This window comes from Bombus vosnesenskii, unplaced genomic scaffold, assembly GCF_011952255.1.
Source record: "Bombus vosnesenskii isolate JDL3184/JDL3185 unplaced genomic scaffold, Bvos_JDL3184-5_v1.1 scf7180000016150, whole genome shotgun sequence".
NCBI classification, from domain to species: Eukaryota; Metazoa; Arthropoda; class Insecta; order Hymenoptera; family Apidae; genus Bombus; species Bombus vosnesenskii.
Genome location: NW_022884288.1, coordinates 3,636 through 26,614, shown reverse-complemented (window position 1 = coordinate 26,614; position 22,979 = coordinate 3,636). Strand labels below are relative to the sequence as shown.

Here is a 22,979-nt window from a genome sequence, read left to right as displayed (position 1 = left end):
TTGCAATCGGTTTTCCTTTGATATAGATGTGAATACAAATAGCCATTGATTGACAATATACCGAAGCAATTCTAGTTTAATTTGAAGTCATCGATCCTTTGATATTTTTGGAAGAATAGTAAAAGTACAGAGAAAACAAGAAAAAATGGCGTTAACTAAAAGATAACTCCAACGTATCTCATAAATATTATCTATATATCATTTGTAAGATGTAAGTGACCAAGATATCGAATTATACAAAAATTGTATGTAATGATTAATACTTGAACGTTACTTACATTTATGTACATGAAAATTTGATCTTTTATTAACTAAGTTATTGATCGACAAAATGACTTCCTACATAATTCTCCGCCTGAACTGAAATGCATATCTTTTTTACGCAAGCCTTATGTGTAGCTAGCAACGAGCAAACAGATTAATTACTTTACACACGGTCGTATCTTGTTTGCTGTAGGCGAGTTCTCTCGTGTAATCAACGAAGTACTCAACTTTAAAGCGATAACAGAAGAACATTATTGTATCGATAAAAATCATGCTTTTTTCAAAGAAATATGTAACTCGTATTTTTTTTAAAGCAACCCTCATAATGTATTGAATAAAATAATCATACATTTTTTTTTGTTCAACATTTGTAAAATACGATATTATCAAGATCACCAAGGAGGTAATCTTCAATTCTTAATGAATATAATAAAAAACATAATTAATGATTGTTTGATGGTTTTATTATTATCTCTATAATACAAAAGCACAACATCGTGTCAACAGTTTATATAGTTCGTATGTTTCTGTAGGAATACACAAATAATAGTTCTCTATCACAACGTAATCTAAAGGGAAAACCCTAACTAAATGACAAAAATATCGGTAATAACTGGAACTAGTGAATGTTAAAAGCAATCAGTATATTCCATACAAACTTCCATCAACACGATTCGTTCTTCATTCTCTCAACACACTAAGACCGCAATCTTTAAACGCTTATAAAACCATAAGCAATCGTGAAGTTTAGAATTCGCTAACTGGGCGTCTCTCAATCCAGTTTTTGATCTTGGGCAGAAGGAGGACCTTTTTCTCCAGCAGCTTCAGATTCTCGTAATTCTCGATCAGATCAGACTTGCACATAAAGTTCAAATAATCGAGCAGAGCAACGAATGTTAAATCAGCCGAAGAGAGAGTATCATCGTAGAAGTAGCCGTCATTTTCCTTCACTTGCTGGTCCAAACGTTCTAAAATGAACAGCAGCGTCTCTTCAGCAGCCTTGCGTTTTGCAGCTTTGACCTTCTCGCCCTCCTCATAGTGGAAGGCGGCAATTTCTGAAAATTTGTTTTCAGTTAAATACTATTCGCTAATGTTATATTAATTTGAATACAGTGTTGTGCGAAATTTAAATGATACTGAAGATAGAATTACAATCCTTTTTAATCCTTTGTCTTGTATTGTTGACATACGTGTATCGTTCGATTAAATCAAATATTAAATCGGATTTCAACTAATAAATAAATATATATATATACACATATGTACTACTTACTCAAACTATGGATCACATAACCTATACAAAAAAAAAACTATTGTACACTATAAAGCAAGAGGTTAAATCTTTAATCTGTTAAGAATTAAATTTTTTATTGTAACTGCGAAAATTATAAAAGTACCAAGCGAAGCAAGTACGGAATATATGCGGAATATGAATCGCTCAACGAACCAAAGAGCGGCTCAGTGACAAAATTAGTAAAGTAAAGACCACAAATATTACAACATTATATTCTACCACAAAATAATTCTCTATACAAAAAAGGTACACAACGAATCGATTTTTTACAACGATAAGAGTCAACAGAACCAATCAAGACCAGGCGAGACTCTCATAAGACAATGATATCAGAGGGATCAAATCAGCGACTTCAATCTATGTTACAGAGTATAGTTATCAAGAAAAATTGCTCTTTTCATGAAAAGTATGGTAACGATACTCTTATAATACATTGTATATCTGGCAGTCGGATGTGCTCGTGGCCATCGGAAATGTAAAGACGACGCTTTTAGAAAGTGATAGCGCCATCGCATTTTAAAAACGCGTTAGAAGAAGGACGGTTTCGCTATCCAAGGCGAATCGAAAAGTGTGCGTGTTGCGAGAATCAGAGTTGATCGAGACGTCGAAGCATAGAGTCGTTAGAATTGAGTTGCGAGTGTTGTCGAGTGTTAGAGTTGCTAGTGAGAGAGACAGAGAGAGACAAATAGTTGTCAAGTTATTTGTTGTAAATACGAGCGTTGCATTTAGTTTTCCTGTTAATCAAACATCGTTTCTCTGTCTAACTAATATCTGTATTTTCAATCCATTATTAATATGTCGGAGATGAAAGGAAAGCCGAAGCCTTTCCTTGGAAATTTTGGGAACATCCTCTAGTACCTTAGCCTAGATTTTATTATAGTTGCAATTGCTTAAGATTTGTAATAAGCGAGATTGGGTTCGAGGTGACAATCGGTCGCTGAACGTAGCCACGGTCACGGGATGGATGTTTTATCTAACGGAGGTCTGGAGTGGTTGTATGTGTTTTCCGAGAAATGTGGTTGTGGCGGCATGCGGCCTCGAGAGCGGGCCGAGCCACGTGTGATGTTGCCTCGGAGGTGCCGATGCAATGGGACATACATTGTATTAGTAATCAAAACTCCAGGCAGAAACTGCCTAGCAACGGCGTTTGGAACTTTCTCGATACTTCCAACGAGTGTGCCTAGCAACGGCGTTTGGAACCTTCTCGATGCTTCCAAACGGGTATAGAAAACAAAATGCAATCGTACAGGGAGAAAAATCTCCACGAGGCTGGCATTCTTGCGATTGCCTTGGAGAGTGATACATCGAGCATTTTCGACGATCGCATTTGCGTCTAAGTTAGTTTCGCTTAGTAAGGAGTTATCCCGGTGACCGTGGATTCGTTTGAACTCAAACATTGCTAATAGTATTATTTAATTTAATTATTCGTAGATCGTATTATTCATTAGGCTTAGTGTTTGTTAGACTTATTATTAGTTGTACTTATTATTTGTTAAGCTTAGTGATAGACCTGTATATACGTATAAATAAAATCTCGGCTTTGTGAAACGATGGCTAGTCCACATGAAGAGTCGTCGCGCGCCCAAAATTCGAATCGTGATCTGACATATATATATATATATATATATATATATATATATATATATATATCGTACATAAAACAAAATACATCTAAAAAATAATAATAATAAGGAACCTCTGATGGAAATGCCTCCGCAAACATTGTCCGAACGACGATCACCGAAGCCTAGGGAAACAACAAAAAAGGAAAAAACATTAAAATCGCAAAAACAACCATAATATGCGAATATCCAAACTTACGAAAAATAACTCGAAGAAGGAGGTCCTTGTTGTGGGAGAGCAGCGGAATTGCGCGTGTTGCCCGAGCAAACATTGAGGTGATAATGTTGCTGCAGCCGCCGGCCCTTGCACGCGCCGAAGAAACGCGGGTAATTCCCACGGTACAAAACATAGAAGTTTCTCGCGGAAAAGACTAGATCAGCATGGAATGCTTCAAGCCTCCTAGACGCTAGCTCAGCAGAAGCACAGGACCGATAAAAACTAAGTCGAAATACGGAATTTACATTTTGTCATGTACGATTCCAAGAAACCCAAACTGCAACATCCCGATTCCCACGGAAGCGTACCCCCAGTGGACCACCACCCCGTGGGGGATGGCATTATAAATAAGCGAAGCAACATAGAGCAGCGCTCATTATTATTCTGGTGAACATTCTTATTACGCTCATTATATTTTGTGTTCATTGTTATTACGGATCATTCGTATTACGTTCATTATTCTTGCGTTCATTATTATAGTGATCATTGTTATTACCGTTCATTATTCTTGTGCTCATTATATTTTGTGTTCATTGTTACTACGTTCGTTATTGCGCTCATCATTGCGTTTAGAAATTTTGTATAGTATTTTGCGTTTCGGGGTCTTTAGTTTTTCGGTCAAGAAAAGAGAACCGCGACTAAGTAAAAGAAAGATTTTATCTTTGAAGTCCTCATTTTATCGCTTAGACAGAAACGCGCATTGTAATTGCGGTATTAATCCAGTTAGTAAATTGTTCAGTCTGTATCGAAATAGATAAATAAAGTAAAAGTTGATAGTAAACTATATTCGAGTTCAAGTAATAAACCCAACAAAAATTTCGACGACCACCGGAGCAGCTGAGGTAATGGCACCAGACAGCACCTACTCCTCAAGGTAAGAAAATTAATTTTGAAAATTTCCTTCTTCTCTGATAATCTCGTTGCCCTCGAGAATCGAATTAGAACTTCCTATCATCGATCTCGTTTTATTTTCGTGAACGGTTTTGAAGATAGAATCATTGTTTAAACTTTAAACAAAGGAGTTGTCCGCTGTGTCGGCTTGTGCGAACGGTATTTTCAGCTACTGAAACACCCACTGATCTTCGCATTCCTCCTCCCATTGTTGGCAAAATATTGTCCGTCTTTGGGCAAGGCTTGCGAAATCACACAAGTCCCGCACAGAGAGGACCATTAAATACATCGTCGGGGTCAATCGAAAATTAAGAGCAATACCGGCATTGCTATTAACCGATATTCTTGCCATCATTGCATGCGATTGTAAGAGAGAAATAGCAGAACAATTTCCCTTCGAAATTTAACCAAAGGATCGTTCGCTGTGTTGGCTTGTGCAAACGGTGTTTTCGATTATCGAAAACACCCATCGATCTTCGCATTCCTCCTCCCACTGTTGGTAAAATATTACCCGTCTTTGGGCAAGGCTTGCGAAATCACACGAGTCCCACACAGAGAGGATCGTTAGAATCATCCTCGATTATTAAACTCAAAAGGCAAGAAAATCATGGTAACAGAATCCATCGTAGTAAATGAATTGAGTTTCGGTTCTAACGGCAAACTACTACAGCGAAATTAAAAGAGAAGAAGAAGTCAAACGTAAAAATAAATGTATATAAAACAACGAAAAATCTCACATTCCTATCCAATCCAGCAACGCTAAAATATATATATCCGGCTAATAAAATATATATAAAGGTAATAATCTAAGCAATTCTACATTCAAATAAAAATCCGTTTAACGAGGACAAATATTTATTGTTCCCAGCTTTAATCCTCTCCCGTGCCAATATCCCTGCACATAGCAGGTTAGCCGAAAAGTGGAAATCGTTTACCAGTTGCATTAAGCGTCAGTTAACGCTACCCATTAAACGAAAAAAAAAAAAATAAAAAATAAAATATTTTGAAATAGTTCTTAGACTATTTCTGGTGGCAGCAACTACCGTATTAATTAGAAATCTAAATCAGTATTACATACACAATAATATCAATTCAGTTTATTTCCCTTCAGATTAAATTGAAACTCAAACGAAAAAAAAATCTTTTCAGTAAAATTTAAACTTAAGATTTGATCGATTTAAACAAACAAATTGATACGTAACATTAGAGATTTAAATTTTTGGTGGCAGCGGTGGGATCCGCTTCACGGAGGATTAAAGTTGGTTTAAACGGTTCGATTCGCTCCACAAAGAATTAAAGTTGTTACGATTATCGATAAAATATATACCTAAGAAATAATGTCGACTAAATTAGAATCGTTGGACAAAGACATGATCTTGATGTTGTCGGAAAAACTTAAAGCATGGGATGCGAATTTTCGCGACATGAGTACAACAATGAATAAATTACAAGACGATGTGCGTTCACTGAAAATAAAAAAAGAAATCAAGACACCCGTATCATCGCCGATAATTTCCCAAGCGACAATACCGATAGAAGTTAATCCCCAACCAATTAAGTTAAAAGATGCAATAGAGACAGTGCCAGTGTTCGACGGACATCGACCCTCGGTATTTCGATTTTTAAGAGCATGCGAGCGCGCACGAAACATGGTTCCTAGGCATCAAGAATCTCAGTCAGTAAAATTATTAACGAATAAGCTTCGCGGACACGCATTTCTCGCCATAGAAGACACAGAAGTAATAAGTTTAAACAATTTCGGGAATAAATTAAAAGATATGTTCGGTCCGGGAAAAACGGTTAACGAATATAAAGGTGAATTAGCTACAATATTTCAACGACCAGGAGAAGATATTTTGGACTACATAGGACGCGTCAAAGATCTCAGACTGGCGATAATGAACGGGGAAAGGTACGAGTACGGCACCGTATTTCAAGATAGGATAGATCAAGACATGAGGGAAGCTTTCGTTAAGGGGCTTCCAAACTAGGTGTATTTACGAGTAAAGATAGCAGGATACCAATCCTTGGACGATGCGTACCGCCAAGCCGTGAAAGCAACACGAGAACTAAAACAAGTGAACAATAGAATTCGATACCAACATTCGACACCTTCGAATAATTATAACCGAAACAACCGCCAGAACTGGAGATTTGTACCGCCGTCGCGGAAACATCTAAACAACCCGGGAATAGAAGAAAATGTTAGAAAAGAAGCAAGAGCAATAATTTGGGAAGAAAAATGCATAAATAAATACCTCGATAGAGATCTAAATCAAAAGAGAGATGCTGATCATTTCAACCAATCAACTTTTCAATGCAAACACCATTCCGTTGCTGTGATAAGGGATAATGTCAGGTTAAATAATAAGAGGACGCACGGTGCCATAGACAGGATCATGAGTGAGAAATTTCCTGAGTTACCAAACAAGATAAATAATATTAGTGCCAAAGAACTTTCAGACGAAGCAGAAACTAGGAAATTGAACGACGAGACAACAGGCAATGCTTATCCACTGCATAATATCACAGAGATATTGGACCCGCTGGGAAGTGCGAATTGCCTCTCCACGTTCAACTTGGCAAAGATACAAAAGCAAGACTCCACGAATTTCGTGAATGTCTCAACCATAATAGGAAAAGAGATAGCGAGTGTATCTCACTCAAAAACTTCTATAAAACCATCAGAAGGAAACTTTATCGAACTCAAAGCCAAATCATTAAATTGCAAGGAAGATCACACTATAGAAAATAAAAATATAGCTATCCCTAAATCCAAAACAGAATCTATAAGCAAAAAGGTTTGTAATAAAAATTCAAAGAATAATTCCAAATCTACCAAAAATATTCCTAAACGTTCCATACAAATAAATAATAATTTAATTATAATAAGCACTTCCAGTGAAACTATTCATCCTGAAAAGGTAGGGAAAAATAAAGGTGTTGTGAATAAAGTAAATAAAGAAGGAAAAAGGGTAACTAAGGAAAAGGATTCTAAACATTTTCAAGCTGAAGAAACGCAAATTCAACGAGCCCAAAGAAATCAAAAGGGAGAAAATAGGGAATCACCAGTTGAAGATATATATAAAAACTTGAATATGCTAACCATTGGATTATAATTGGATTAAAAATACTTTATTGGTTACTACATCTAATATTTGACGTAGGTAACATAGTAGGTAGTGCTGATCTTATGATTCCCCCAGGAAAATATAGATGGTATCACACTATACTATATACAAAATATTTTTGGGTTAATATGGCTGCGGCACTTTCAAAAATTTGTATTTTGAATGCTATTAGCAAGCAATTGGATAATTGGATCGATGTCAGTAAACTTGCGTCTTGGCGCAAAATAAAAACTAAAATGAAGGAAAGGAACGAAATTCTCCCCGCACGAATTAGTTTTGGACATCTAGCCAGAGAACTTACTGGTGAAGTAATAATCGAAGAGAACATGGAACCAACATACTCAGAATATCTCGAAGATCTGTTCAATAAAATTTACACCGTACAACGAATGGCAAGAGAAAATTTGATAAAATCCAAACTAAGATCAAAGGAATATTACGATCGACGAATCAACCCTCAAGATTTTAAAATAGGAGATTCGATATATTTACTAAAAGAACCTAGTAAAGGAAAATTCTCCGATCAATATACTGGACCACACAAAGTGCTAGAAATCTTGCAGAACCAAAACGTCAAGATTGAAGTAAAAAAGGGATTCCGCGAACGGTGCACTTAAACAAGTTAAAACTACCGCATAATCGAAATAAACAATGAATGAAGTGATTTCAGTGGGCAACGTAGTGCAGTAGTGTATGTTGTAGTGCTGTTCGTCGAATGACACAGATAGCGAAAACATAAAAGAAAAAAAAAGGAAAATTATTATATGTGCTTCAATTATTGTTTAAATATAAAACGTGTTAACTCAATGAATAATTAACTAGTGAAAGTGAAAGTTACCTTGTGAACAAGTGATCAACATACAAGAAAGTGTACGTGCAAGTATAGGTTATGGATCGTTGTTCGTGGTACATAATGTACGACAGCTACCTAAAATAAGTGAATAAATTAGTTTCAATCGTCTCAGTGCAAAATACAAGGTTACTAAATGTTATAACTATATTGTGGATAAATCAAAAAGAGGTGTGACACTGTTCGTCGAATAATACAGATAGTGAACACCTAAAAAGAAAAAAAAGAAAATTATCATGTGTACTCCAATCATTGTTTGAATATAAAACGTGTTGATTCAATAAATAATTAAAAGAGTGAAAGTGAAAGTTACCTTGTGAACAAGTAATCATCATACGAGAAGGTTTACGTGCAAAATAGGTTATGGCTCCCTGTTTGCGGAACACCATGTACAACAGCCAGCTGAAAAATAAATGAACAAATTAACTTCAATTGCCTTAATGCAAAATACAACAGTACTAAATGTTATAACAATACTGTGGAAGCATGGCACTGTTCGTTGAATAACACAGATAGCGGAAACTTGAAAAGAAAAGGTTTATTACGAGTGCTCCAATTACTGTTTCAACGTAAAACGTGTTAGTTCAACGAATAACTAAAACAGTGAAAGTGCAACCTACCTCGTGAACAATTAATCACTATACAAGGAAGTGTACATGCATGAATTTCGCAGGTTAATAAGAAGAAATAAAATAGCTGATAAAGTATAGAAAGCGGTTAGAAAATAATCAAGATAGATTAATTGAGAGTTAGTAATAAATATAACCGGAGTAAAAGGATATTTTGTTATGCATTAATCTACGTAGTATTGTTATGTTATTTTGTAATGCCCAATAGCGGTCGCGCATACAATGCATTATACACATATTGAATTAAATAAATTAAACACCACCTTTATGACCACAGATATAAGATTGAAGGCAGCCGTAGTAGAAGGCAGCCGTAGTAAGTATCCAAGGCATATCAAAGAATCGGATGATGTTGTGGGAACGATCCAGGTAAGTGACGCAGCATCGAAAGAGCAGAATCTGAAGAATTACAGACAATGTTAATCTAACAAATAAATTTTAATCATTAATAAGGGAACTAATTCATATCATGCATAAAATAATAACAAATAGCAAGTACATGCAATAATAAATTAATAGGGAAAATAAGAAAAGTCAATAAACACAGAAATAGGTTAGAAATTAATCAAGATAGACTAACTAAATATTAACAAGACATGACTGAACTCGGTGCAGAGGAATAAAGTTATGCTACACGAAAATAACTGGTAACACAATACACAAAACATTAACTAAATTAAACAAGACTTACATAAATGCAAGTCACGTATAATCAAAACAATGACTATTGAAATTCGGTGACAATACAATCCATGCTATCACATTAAAGTAGCACACGGTATTGACACAGACAATATCATGAAATACAAAACAATATTACAAAAACACTACTAAATAAAATTATAATGATTAACAATTAATTAGCTATTTCAACAACACGTTACTGTTGACATTAAACCAACGCCATACCAAAGAGACACGCGAGCGGTCATGTTGAAAAATTCGTCGCACATACAAATAATAGCCAATGCAATGTAATACAGCATCATAATAGCAATGTTAGGTACTAATAAAAAAAAACAAAAAAAAAAAAGAGAGAGATAAGGAAAATATATATATAATAAATAACAACTAACATAATCATAACATATTATATATATTATATTATATACAGGGATACAGTCTTCGTACAAAGGAACAGGTCCAAACGAAACTTACAAAAAAAAAAAAAAATAAAAATAAATAATATATATATACATTAACTATTTTTGTAGGTGTGTGCAGAACGGATGGCGAATTCATCAACCATTCTCTGAACGACGGATGGAAGTACATGTAGGTGTTGTCCAGACGTTTCACGAGGAATCCAGAGAGCATTTTGAATCTCTGCAGAAAATCCTCCCATGCATGATCGTTACAATAATCTGACTCATCTCGAAAGAAATTTTTTTAGTCCAAGGAATAGCAATCCGCACCGTAGAACTGTAAGGCACCTGTACGCCACCCACGAAACCAAATACTTTTGCTATCCACCTGTAAACAAACAACATTTATAACTATACATATAATTCTCACTTATATCTACCAATATATATGTCGGAGATGAAAGAACACCGGAGCCTTTGGAATTTTGGATAATCCCGCAACATTGTAACCTAGAGTCTACTATAGCTGTAATTGAACAATTGTAATTATTCAATCCGATTGTAATTGTTCGAGAGTTGTGATAATGAGCTTGGGCTCGAGGCGACAGTCAGTCGCCGAACGTAGCCGCGTTCAATGGATGAACGCTTTGCCTAGCAAAGGTATGGAGTAATTCTATAGCTCTCCTTAAAGGAAATATTCGTGGCGACACGCGACAGTAAACATTCCAACGGTTTCTGTCCCGTGGCTCGCCACACGCAGACCCTATTCTTCGAGTAAGATGATTGCCAGATGTCGATGCGTCTCCGCAGTACATGTTCGGCTAGCCCGAGGGCCCGTTATAAATCTTAAGGTTTAGTTAACTAAAGTCCTTCAAACAGACAAACAGTCTTTGTCCCAACTACGGGAAGATAGGGGAGACATATTTTCCAACGAGCGGCGTCTCCCACTAGCAACTGTCCCTCGAGGGCGGCTAGCATCTTTTTCTAACCACCGATATGGAGATTGACCAATTAGCAGCAACGTAAATTTCCCTTACTTCCTAAACAAAGGCGTTCCTCGACGAATCCGATGATCTCGTGTCCTTAGACACACCCCACTATAGGTTTACTCTGTGACATCATCGGGACGGGACGGGCATTCTTTTACGCGCTCCCGTCGACCAAAGAGTAACGTCTTTACGCTCAGCAATTATTTTTACGAGTCAGACTTAGATTCAGCGAGAACGCCCATCTGTCATCCCGTTGGCCGCGGATTCGTTATTGAACCGGAGACCACTGTCACTAGTGTCGCGGACGTCTCACCGCCGTGGTAGATTGTCAAACCTGTGTTAATCATACCTGTGTCAATAAATCGTATCTTCGTTACACCGCAACGATGGCTACCTTCAATGAAGACTCCTCAAACACCGACAACCCTATCCCCAATGTCATTCCGACATATATATCCACCGAAAATGCGCTCTTGTAGACAAACGCTCGATTCGCGCCATAGCTTTTAAAGCTTGTCGCATCTCAATCCGTTGGAAAAAGTTTTTCCTGTAGCATATTTTATTTTTACGAACCAACAAGGTCTTTGTTTATTTCCTTCTGCTTTTGCTCCAATTTCCCCATTGTTTTTTCAAGGATAGTATTTCAGAGCCACTAGTCAAGTATATTGTAACAATAAACGTACGTTTCGGAAACATTTTGTGCTGTGAAACAGAATACACTAAAGTTTGAAGGTCACATCGATTTTCGAAAGTTTATAAATGGAGGTGTATGACAGTATCACCAGCTGTTGCTGTCCAAGTAACTCCAACATCGAAATACTACAACGATTCCAATCGAAAACGCTAAGAGCCTTAATAGACGCACCTTGGTATGTTACCAACGAAACCATCCATCGCGACCTCAAGATACCTACAGTCAAAGAGGAAATAGCAAAATATAGCGACAGATATAGCAAAAGAGTCAACAAACACCGAAACCCCCTAATCACTGGACTACTCGATACGACGGACCAGATTCGATTTCTTTTTACTACAGACATGCAAGAAGTTTCGTCTTGGAAAGCGATGTTGCGAGTTCGAATGCCTAGACCATCTAAAGAACATTACCGGAACTGGTAAAGTTTATGTCGTTGATGATAATAATTCCTCCACGACTCAGCGACAAACGCTACTCTGGGTGATGAGCTTAATGGTGCTGTTGCGGCTATTTTAATTTTTCAACAGAGATCCAGATGGCGCCGTTGACGAAATTCTTTCACTATAAACGTCAACGATCAACATCAGCCATCAGGGAACGAAGAAGGTACGCTGTAACGTGTCTGAGTAATTATACCTCGAGGAGTACATACAGTTATGTAATGAAGATTCGTATGTGAGTGTTTGTTTCCTTATTTCTTTTCCCTTTGTTTCATTTGAATGGATTTTTGTACTCAAAGAGCGAGGTAAGATTACGTCAGATACGTTTTTACATATGCTAAAAAAATGGAAAATGATGATGATGAATCAATGACACGTAGAAAATTATAATCTATTGTATTGCTGTTATCTAATGGTTGTTGCTGTTATCTAATAGTTGACTGTATGGTGGATGTATCTAATGGTGTTGTAGTTGACTGTATGTTGTTCAATATTGCTATGAAACTCTTCTGATTCATTGTCACTTATACGAAGGATGGAAGTATACGAAATTGATAAAATTATTAATAATATTTACGAAGAGAAAGTAAACTGTTGGATATATGACAAAATAATTCTATTTTAAATAAGAGACTGGTCAGCGTGGTTATTTTGTTTACAAAATCAAACGAATTTAATGAATGTAATGGTAAGGAAGTAACTATAAGTGGCTGTTAAACTATTTTTATGCTTGAAAAGTAATTCGCAAAGTAATGTAAAGCAGTACTACTGAGTTGTACATAACCTCTTTCAGAATTTGTTCTTAACCTCTTGCTTCATAACTTCCTTAATTATACTCTTCAAACTTATTGACTGCTTCGATGTTGTTACGAACAGAAACTGATAAAATATTAATCTTAAATATAGATTGAAATGAAAGCTTGTCACGTATATATATATATATATATATATGTACTACTTACTCAAACTATGGATCACATAACCTATACAAAAAAAAAAAAATTATTGTACACTATAAAGCAAGAGGTTAAATCTTTAATCTGTTAAGAATTAAATTTTTTATTGTAACTGCGAAAATTATAAAAGTACCAAGCGAAGCAAGTACGGAATATAGGGATATAGGAAGCGATGGGGAACAGCAAGTAACTCCAACATCGAAATACTACAACGATTCCAATCGAAAACGCTAAGAGCCTTAATAGACGCACCTTGGTATGTTACCAACGAAACCATCCATCGCGACCTCAAGATACCTACAGTCAAAGAGGAAATAGCAAAATATAGCGACAGATATAGCAAAAGAGTCAAGAAACACCGAAACTCCCTAATCACTGGACTACTCGATACGACGGACCAGATTCGCAGGCTGAAGAGGCACTACCCGCTAGACCTAAACGTTAGATTCATTTAATTATCCAAATTAAGCATATGCACTTACTTATAATACTTATAAATTATACCTATCTATAATAAGTATTAACTTATTGTAAATAAACAGCCATGTCACTGCGCCACGCCAGAAAAATTACTGAAAATTCTCAACGCGAGAATTGATTGTAATTCCAACAAATAAATAAAAAAAAAAGCTGTTGCTGTCCCCAAGCGCCAAAATACGTTCTGACTACTATTTTATGTATCTCACAGAAGTATGTCTTCATTCATCATCTCCCATGCCATCCACCAGCGTGTTCTTAACATGTTATCTCCTAGTAAAATATTGATGTTGAGTCAGATATCCAACTGAATAATCTTTTCGGTGTCTACTATAAGACATTTAAAACCAAGGCTCGTACACACGTGTGCTTATACGTCAGATGTAATACTTAACACGAAACCTGCTTATATTAATATTAAATTTATGCATAGTAGGATGTTCGACCTTTGTAAAAATGAAATTATAATACATACAGTTTCACCGTGGAAAAGTGAATCTTTCTAGCATGTCCACGCAAATGCAGGGGAGGGGAGGACTGTGCATGCACCAAACAACTTTACGTTCGTAATTTTTCACACAAATGTACAACTGTAGGGAAATAATTATCTCTGATTTTTCGGATGTTAGGAATCGACAATATCGCATAACGGAATGCTGTGTTCTACGTATTCTATTTTTGTTACGAAAGTGGTACAAACGAAGTCCACATAAGAATAGTACAACAAAATCGGTTGAGGTTAGGTTATCGAGCAGATATCGCGGCTTTTGCATTGGAAATCACGCAACTGCCAGTCTCGTCGTTCCTTGTAAACGAAAGAAAGGTATTGTAATCGGTCGGAATTAACATAAAACTCGTCGCATGCGACCATATGGCCTGAATGTTGAATAAACGAGAGTAGAGCGCGAGCTATGTGATTCTAACCGTTTAGGCGGAAACTAATGATTGTAACCAGAGCCGAGATATATGCCAATATTACTTTGCTCGACAAAGCGTATAGGAGAGAATCGCGATAAGGTAGAACAAGAGACAGATATTCTCTACGTAAAGCAAGTCTGTCAACTAGATTGAAATCCTATAGCTATAACTACAGTGAATCCATATTCTGGCGAATTGTCTTTTCACAAATGAAGCTTCTGAAGAACGGAATTGATACAATAACTACTGTTCATTCATAACTACTGTTGTAAGAATCTATATATTTGTCTATCTATATCTATATATATCGATCTATATATATTTGTCAGAATGTCATTTTATCAAAAAACCCATCCTCTGTAATCATAGTTTAACGAAGCATAATTAATAGAAGAGGTAGAGCGTTAAGTGGAGATGATTTAATCACAGTTAAGTAGATAAATCTCTATATTAGTCTCTTTAATTAAAATGTCCTACGTTTTATTTGCGTCATTTTTTTCTTCATCCAATTTAAAATGTTTAAATAACAATAGCCTATACAATATAATTTTATGTAAAAAAATTGATTGTACCATGTTTATTACAGATATTTAACATTTTTGTGTACATACAAAATTTAAATTATACCTCGCTTGAGAACAAAAATTCTATTTGTTTTCCTAACATGTACTAATAATTATTGATCAAACTAGAAAAAGCTGGAGGAGATTACTTAGGAAGATTACTTAGCATCTTATATTCCTGGCAAGAGAAAATGAAAAATTCGTTTCTTCTCTTTGTTTCCCTGTTCCTTCTTTCCTCCTTTTTCCCTTTTTACATCGCTTTGTTTTACATCGCAATTTACATTTATTTGTAAAGTTTGAATCTCCTCGATATTGAAGATGTTGAAGCTGCAAGTATGTATTTCATTTTAATCCATTCGAGACCGAGATTTAATTGTAAGACGATACCTAGGTGTCGGTACGATCTGAATGTTTAGTTAGAATGATTCTGTGTTTTACTCTCTCCAGGGTATCCTTTTCATACTTTGATTTTAAATCGATGACAATCTTAAATAGTATGCCTCATATTTTTAAAATATAAAATTATATACTATGTTATTCTATAATGTATTATGTACAGTCATATATATATATAATAATTCTATATTGAAAAAAATATGAAATTAACATGATATATACATTACTACATAAGTTATATATAAAATATGTATATTATACCCTTGCCTACTGACTGATATGAATTTCTTTCGGTCTCGAATGCGTTAAAAGAGAGCGCAAAGAAGTCGAAATTACTTATTGTAATTAGTAAAACGACCTGAGAGGCAGACAGATACAAGAAAGAAGGAATATTATATTAGCGGCATTATCATGTTTTTGCTCTCTTTAAGTCTTTCATCGAGACAGACAATCTACAGGTATTAATCGACCAATTTCTCCAAGCTGATAACTTCGAATTGATGTTTATATATAAGAAGTGTTATGTGTTAATCTGTCTAAATGTTTAAAAGGTGTTATAAATTAAATGTTGTTAAACGATACGTAATTGCCTTTTGATCGTAAATTTTACTATCAAGGGGCCTTTTATGTATGCGTAATCATTGTGAATTATAACAATTTATGTGATCGATATTAAAGGTGTTTAAAAGCATGTATTTTTTTCTATATTATTATTCTCCTATATTATTATCCTATATTATTATAGCATTCCTATATTATTATAATATCCAATTACATGTTGATACACAAGATATACAGATTATTATTTATAACGTTTTGGTTTTCTTAATTGAGTCATTCATTTAGTACAAATGATAAGAAATTAGTAATAATTCACAAAAAAAGGATATCGTAGTAGAAATATTATAAAAAAACATTTTCTGTTTTAGTGTAGAGTTACTCCTTCTTACAGACAGTGTCGTACAAATCTGTACGTCTCTGAGAAAATGTAGGTATCTGAGCCCTTACTTCCTCAACAACTTTTAGATCTGATAGAAAAAAGAAACATACGAAGTAATAAGTAATGCTTACTAATAAATTCAACAAATACAGAGGAAGATGGCTAAATCGATAAATTAACGAGACTAAAAATTAATTACATCATGGATCTCTCGCTTTTAATTTTAAGCTGTAAATTACCGATATCGGTGACTGCCATATTCTCTTGAGTTTCCAAATCGTAAAGAATCTTTCCCCAGGGATTGGTCAACTGTGTATGTCCCCATGCGACGTAACTTGCTTAAGGAACACGAGCCGGTGATATGCAGGCAACGTATAATTGATTATCATTCGCTCTGAAACGCTGAAGTAATGACCAGTGCAGTGGTCCAGTGGTCATATTGAATGCCGCTGGATATATCAGCATTTGGCAACCTAACCCAGAGAAGCAGGAAATATGAAGCCACCGAATACCAATTAACTTCGTAGTTGCACGGTTCACATTCCATCATTTCTGAATATGCGAGGACAGTCCTCTTATTGTGCTTTTAATTCTTTTATTTGTTTCATTTTCAGCAAATATACTGGTTTTTTAAATTAAGCTTCTTTTTATACAGAGTTACAGATTATATTAATTTTATATAGAATATATTTAAGAAAGATATTTAATTTTTTGCTAGTTAAGTATTGATCGATTAAGTTACTGTACCTTTGTTCCGATAAATGCGTGCCATTTCCTCGAATCTAATATCATAGCAAATGCCAATACCTATTTTGCAGCCCTTCACATCGAACGTCGTTAGGGAGTTACCAGGACTGAGTGAATCACTCTCTCGAAAAGTAATCTTATTAGGAATGTCGATGTCGAATAGATGTACCTAATAACATAAAAATGTGGTCGCTAATTCTATTGCTGCAACTTTTGTAATTTAATATCAAAGTTACCAACTCCTAAACTTTAATTATTTTTTATTTAATAACTGACAGCGTTTTTATCACTTTCTTTTATTAAAAAATCTTATCATTTAATAATGTTTAAAAAGGAGAAAAAATAAGTATAATAATATTTTAAGTATGTGAAAAATTTATATTACACATTACAACAAAAATGGGCGTTTCCCGTATCATAACGTATTTTATAAACCGTAAATTATAGAATTGGTTATAGTATACGTATGTACATATGTATATTCCTAAATTATTCCTAGATAGAGTCACTTTCTTCGCCCCAATATTTTCAAATTCAAAGCCATAAAGGAATATATTACTTACCTTTCGGTGTTTTGCTATCAAAGTTCCATCGGGACCCCAAATAGTACAGGTATTGTACAATTTAGCGCCCTCTATTTCAGGCATCGTACCACCAACTACATAGATGTTGTTTTCTTTAGCTGCGTTCGATGAAGCAACGCTCGTTTCACCATCAGGAATACTCTCGGCGTATTTTGGAAAGTACTCTGCATTGCAATATTTCAATTAATGAAAAATAACTGTCTTTTGTTCCAACCATAAATTAAATTGAAATGTTTGTCAGTTTTTTATTTTTTAAATTATTAAAATAACTAAGTTTTATATTTCGACTTAATTAAATATGCAATTACTTAGCTAATAGTATATATAATAAATTGTTTCTACAGGTTCAAAATGAAAAATGAATATTTAGAAATATTTAATTACGACAATGCTATTTGTGTTAGCATCAGTGGCTTGTTACTCAACGACTTTGCTAGTACTTTTTGAAACATAAAGTTAGTTTTCAATTAACGCTTATACTAGAGGCGGAATTATAAATGCAAAATAATTGATAATACTAATTTATAAGTACCTAATTATTAGTATCTTAAAAAATATATTTATACAACAATCACGATAATCATGAAAATGGGGAAATCCTATATTCTCGAATCAATTCACAATTTATTTTGTATATTAATTAGATTCCGGGCTCATCAGTACGTACTCACTGGCGACATCGAGAAAATGTATCGGCAATTCCTCGTACGACCAGAGGATCGGAAATATCAAAGGATATTATGGCGCAGCGCGAGTGGAGAAACAGAAACATATGAGCTTAACACCGTAATACTCTTATCATAGAAATAGAAGCAGTCCTCAATTCCCGCCCGCTAACTCCTATCTCCACCGATCCAAATGATCTCCTAGTCCTCACTCCCGGACATTTCCTCATTGGCGATTCATTAATGTGCTTACGTGATCGAGATTTCAGAGACATTCCATCGAACCGACTCTCCAAATGGCAGCATATCCAACAGCTTAAACAACATTTTTGGAACCGCTGGCATAAGGAGTATTTGAACGAGCTAACCAACCGCAATAAATGGAGCAAGGGTGGACACAGCATCCAAAAGGGCACAATCGTCATCCTCAGAGAGGACAACGTTCCCTCCATGCATTGGCCTCTGGGCCGAGTTATCAAGGTTCATCCAGGCGCCGATGGTGTCATCCGGACAGCTACAGTTCAGACGGCAAAGAGCATTTTGGATCGGGGCGTCAAAAGGCTTGTCCCACTGCCAATTCAACCCGATCTCGAGAAACCCGAACAACTAGCCACCGAGACGAAATAAGATGGGAACTTCAACCACACCTCCCTAGTTTGATCGGTACCCCCTCAACGGGGGGAGAATGTTACGCCATGCGGCTTACCATAGGTCATATTCTTAACTATCGATCGCGGCACTATAATGTCGCAGACGGATCGTCGCGTCTGCCCGGCAAACAAACATTGTAGTGGCAAGCGCATGGTTCATTAAGCACGGCGACTTCCAGAAACGTCGACTCGTGGCCCGTATTTTACCTCGCGTGAAAGAATGTGGCGTGATCCGAACGTAGTGGGAGTCGCCTTCCAGAAAAAACGAAAAAAATCGAAAGGCGTTCAGAACTTTTCGAGACGTCGAACCGTCAACACATGTGGTATGTCGCGCATTACTTATCAACCAAAACGCAGTTACATTTTTTTTGTTCCATTTATATCTTTCTAGTTAATAAGTTGTCGAAATAAACATTAATTTATTTGTGTTAATTCTGTGGAATTTCATTGAACTACCCTTATTATCATAATCGAAATAAGGGGATCGATCAGTTCGTGGCGTCGATTATTTAATCGTAACGGGAACTTACAACTCTCGTTGACGTGCTATCTCGCGATCGCGTCTCTCCGCGAACGGTCGAAACAAAATGATTCACTAAAAACTGTCCTGAATTCCTAAGAATTTATTTACCGCAAAACTGACAAAGTGTTTATTTAAAAAATGAGGTTGAAGGTAGTCCTTTTCTTTCATTTCATTCATTTTCATTTTCTTTCTTAAGTATGGCTAACACAATATCTAATCAATTAAAATTTTATATTTTCACGTGAAAAGTTTCTTTAGATAATTATTATCAACATGATGACTAACTCTTACGGATTAATACGTGTCTGTAGGGCAATCCGGTGGACTTGATCGGCTTTTTACTTCGAAAGTTGAGTAATCGGTGTCGCTTTCTTACGCATCTTTGAACTGTATAAATGTTTTAAAATTGTTTGATCCAGAATGTACCACACCGGACAATCAAGAAGGCAGGTGCCTTGACTACAGAAAATGTAAACCTCTGCAAGAAATATGGCAGATACAGTACCGTACAGCCACCGATTTTTATAGACGATCAGTGTGCAGATACCAGGGCAATGTTACGATCGTTTGCTGTCCGAACGATCCAAACAAAGAGAAGAGAGAAATTTTAATAAAAACTGTGTATAAGTATAAGGCTTTGCGACCACCATACTGTGGTTTTAGCAACGTCTCTCATACCAGGGTGGTCGATGGTAAACCAGCTGAACTTGGTACGTTTTATGTCTTTCTTTCCGATTAATAATAAGCCATTTACTGCAAAGAATGAACTTTAAAGGCACATCAATGTACATTTCAATTAGACTAAATAATAATGCTATGATTTTATCGGTAGTAACTTTACTTATTAACTTGAATTATTTCTTTCTTTTACTTCATGTTAGGAAGAGTATCTTTTTGCTTGAAATAAAAAATTGATATAGGAGTAATAATATGGATAGAGATCAAAAACTGTTAGGGCAGAAATTACACGTTTGAACTTTATAGTTCAGTATAGTTCAAATAGAAATTATATAGAATTATTTAATAATTTGTATTCCACTGGAATAAAAATTTAATTTCTGTCTTTATCAAATCTCTATTTCGGAGTATTTGTACGTATGTACTTATCGTCTGCTGTATGATCGAATATCGAATAGGTAATAATCGTTGTTACTCGTTATGTGAGAAAAAATTATGTATATTCACAACTATGACTATTGCATTTTAGGCGCTTGGCCATGGATCGCTGCATTAGGTTTTCGTAATCCCCGAAACCCAGACAAACCACTATGGAAGTGCGGAGGTTCCCTGATATCGACTAGGCATGTTTTGACCGCAGCACATTGTGCACGTATGGATGGAATAGAAAACATACACAATCATAATATTGCCATTCTTAGATTGGTGGAGGAGGTGCCATTTTCGAGTAAGTCCTCAAATATATATATATATATGCTATTGAGTATTACTGAAGTATCATATCCTGAAATTTCTTACTGTACACATATATTGTGTCATAAAGCGTGTACAATTCTTTCTCATACTTTTGGTCATTCGTTTCCTGCATTTTCATTTATTTTTTTATTTTTCAGGGTACGTATATCCCATTTGTACGAAAGAGCCCCTACGAAAGAGCAACTTCGTCGGCTATAACCCCCTTGTTGCTGGATGGGGAGCATTAAGATATAGTAAGTGATATCAATTTTGTAATAAAATTAAACAGTTCCAGTCTTAAATATCTTTCTTATTTTCTTCGTAGGACGACCACGACGTAATGCATTAATGGAAGTACAAATGCCAGTGATTAAGAACGCCGAATGCAAAATAGCTTATTCCAAATTTCCTAATGCACCTGATATCACTGATGGTATAATATGCGCCGAACGTGCTCAGGGTGGAAAGGATTCTTGTACGGTAATTAAGTTACAGAGTTACTACAAACTATACGGTATCTGAAGACACGTCAATTCGAATTAACATCAAATCGACGTCTTAAACATTAAAAATAATAGATAAACACAATTTAATAGTTTTGCCCACTTCTCACACCTCGTTATGGTATTTAATCTAATTTCCTTCTAATCTTAGTTTTGCTCAAAATACATATAACATGTACGTTATAAATTGGAGTATTTCAATACACAAATCAATAGAAGATTATTACTGTATATAAGTATAATTTCAATACAATTCGATCGATATATTTCAGTATCTTTGATTAAAAATTTAACGATCCTTTCAGGCTGACCGCGGCGGACCACTGCTGATACAACATGAATTAACCTCGTATTTAATAGGTATTGTGTCTTATGCTTATAAGTGCGGCACAGCTGGGTATCCCAGCGTTTACACTAGGGTCACATCGTACCTTGACTTCATTCTCCAAGCGATGCAATAATATGATATTACTGTTCCATAAATATCATTGTGTAAAAAACGTAAAGTTGGATTTTCTTATTGTGGAGATAAGAAACAGCTCAAATTTACATTGTTTTGTACGTTACAAATTATAGGCTTAAAATGTACGAAATGTAACTTTGAAACGACACTAATTTTTTACGCACGATAAACCTCCACGACTTAGGTATGTAAAGATGATAAACGTATATTAATTCTATTAATTTGGTAATAATAAACCAACTTTCTGAGAAGTTCTGTAAATTTCGTTTCTGTTGTATCAAGAGAATAATGGAATATTCCACTTAGATCGTATACTTCTTGTATGTACGTACAAAATTTTCCGGCTAATCTAAAACACTTCATAAGATAGAGAGCTTCTGGAAATTCGGACACAGAGAGTGCATAAAATACAAGATAAGTCTCGTGTCTTTCAAAATTATTTTTTATTCGCTAAAAACGTCCTGTGTACTCATGCAATCACATGCAACCTCGAAACTTCACTTATTTTTTATCACTTTCCAATTCAATACACAGTTTCTGCATTTTTGACTATATGTAAGAGAAATTTCCATTCAGCCAAAGGTGTACTTACAGATTATAGATTCCTATACGACTCTCAGTAAAAATTTATCCGCACTCCAGATAGTTAAAACTTCTGTCGACCGTATTGATCCATCTGCACTCTTCGTATGACGTCAATATCTGTTCAGTGCTGCTGCGCAGGTTTCTTTGTGTTACGTCAATTCGTTTGTGACCGTTGCGCGAGTAATGGCGCTTTGCAATGGTGATTTGCAGGAAAACAGTGCAGGATGCTGTGATTCGTTTCTTGTGGTCGGAGGTTATGTTTGATGCCTATATTTATCAAAGATTTAATGCACATTATGGAGAAAGTGTTTTGTCACGAAGTGTGTTTGAATGGGCACAAAAGTTCAAAGAAGATCGCACAAGTGTTATGAAAAAACAGCTGGACGCCCGTCCACATCCACGATGACAACATTGAACGTGCTCATGAACTTATGCTCTATGGAATAGACGAGTGACACTGGATAATGTGGCAAATCATTTGCAAATC

The 22,979-nt window shown here is 35.5% G+C and overlaps 1 protein-coding gene and 2 long non-coding RNA genes across 13 annotated transcripts; 1 reads left to right on the top strand and 2 right to left on the bottom strand.

Annotated features, from left to right (window-relative positions):
* Positions 1-706: 706 nt before the first annotated feature.
* On the bottom strand, positions 707-10,115 carry LOC117241571 (glutathione S-transferase-like). Of its 11 annotated transcripts, XR_004495064.1 has the most exons (5): positions 9,590-9,920; positions 9,162-9,297; positions 8,583-8,671; positions 8,258-8,347; positions 8,048-8,123 (listed from the first exon to the last, which is right to left on the bottom strand). XR_004495064.1 is itself a non-coding variant. In XM_033507444.1 (4 exons), the coding sequence occupies exons 3-4, from the start codon at positions 8,656-8,658 to the stop codon at positions 1,012-1,014; spliced, it is 384 nt and encodes a 127-aa protein (XP_033363335.1). In that variant the 5' UTR covers positions 8,659-8,671; positions 9,162-9,297; positions 10,096-10,115; the 3' UTR covers positions 707-1,011. The 11 variants fall into 11 exon arrangements, 10 of the variants coding, with proteins under 10 accessions (XP_033363335.1, XP_033363330.1, XP_033363333.1 ...); XM_033507444.1 differs by lacking the exons at positions 8,048-8,123; positions 8,258-8,347; positions 9,590-9,920 and adding exons at positions 707-1,319; positions 10,096-10,115; XM_033507439.1 differs by lacking the exons at positions 8,048-8,123; positions 8,258-8,347 and adding an exon at positions 707-1,319 and having other exon boundaries at positions 9,590-9,914.
* Positions 9,944-10,406, top strand: LOC117241573. The gene is made up of 2 exons (XR_004495065.1): positions 9,944-10,039; positions 10,123-10,406. It is a non-coding gene; the product is annotated as an uncharacterized LOC117241573 (long non-coding RNA).
* On the bottom strand, positions 10,129-22,537 carry LOC117241574. The gene is made up of 2 exons (XR_004495066.1): positions 22,500-22,537; positions 10,129-10,371 (listed from the first exon to the last, which is right to left on the bottom strand). It is a non-coding gene; the product is annotated as an uncharacterized LOC117241574 (long non-coding RNA).
* Positions 22,538-22,979: the final 442 nt, after the last annotated feature.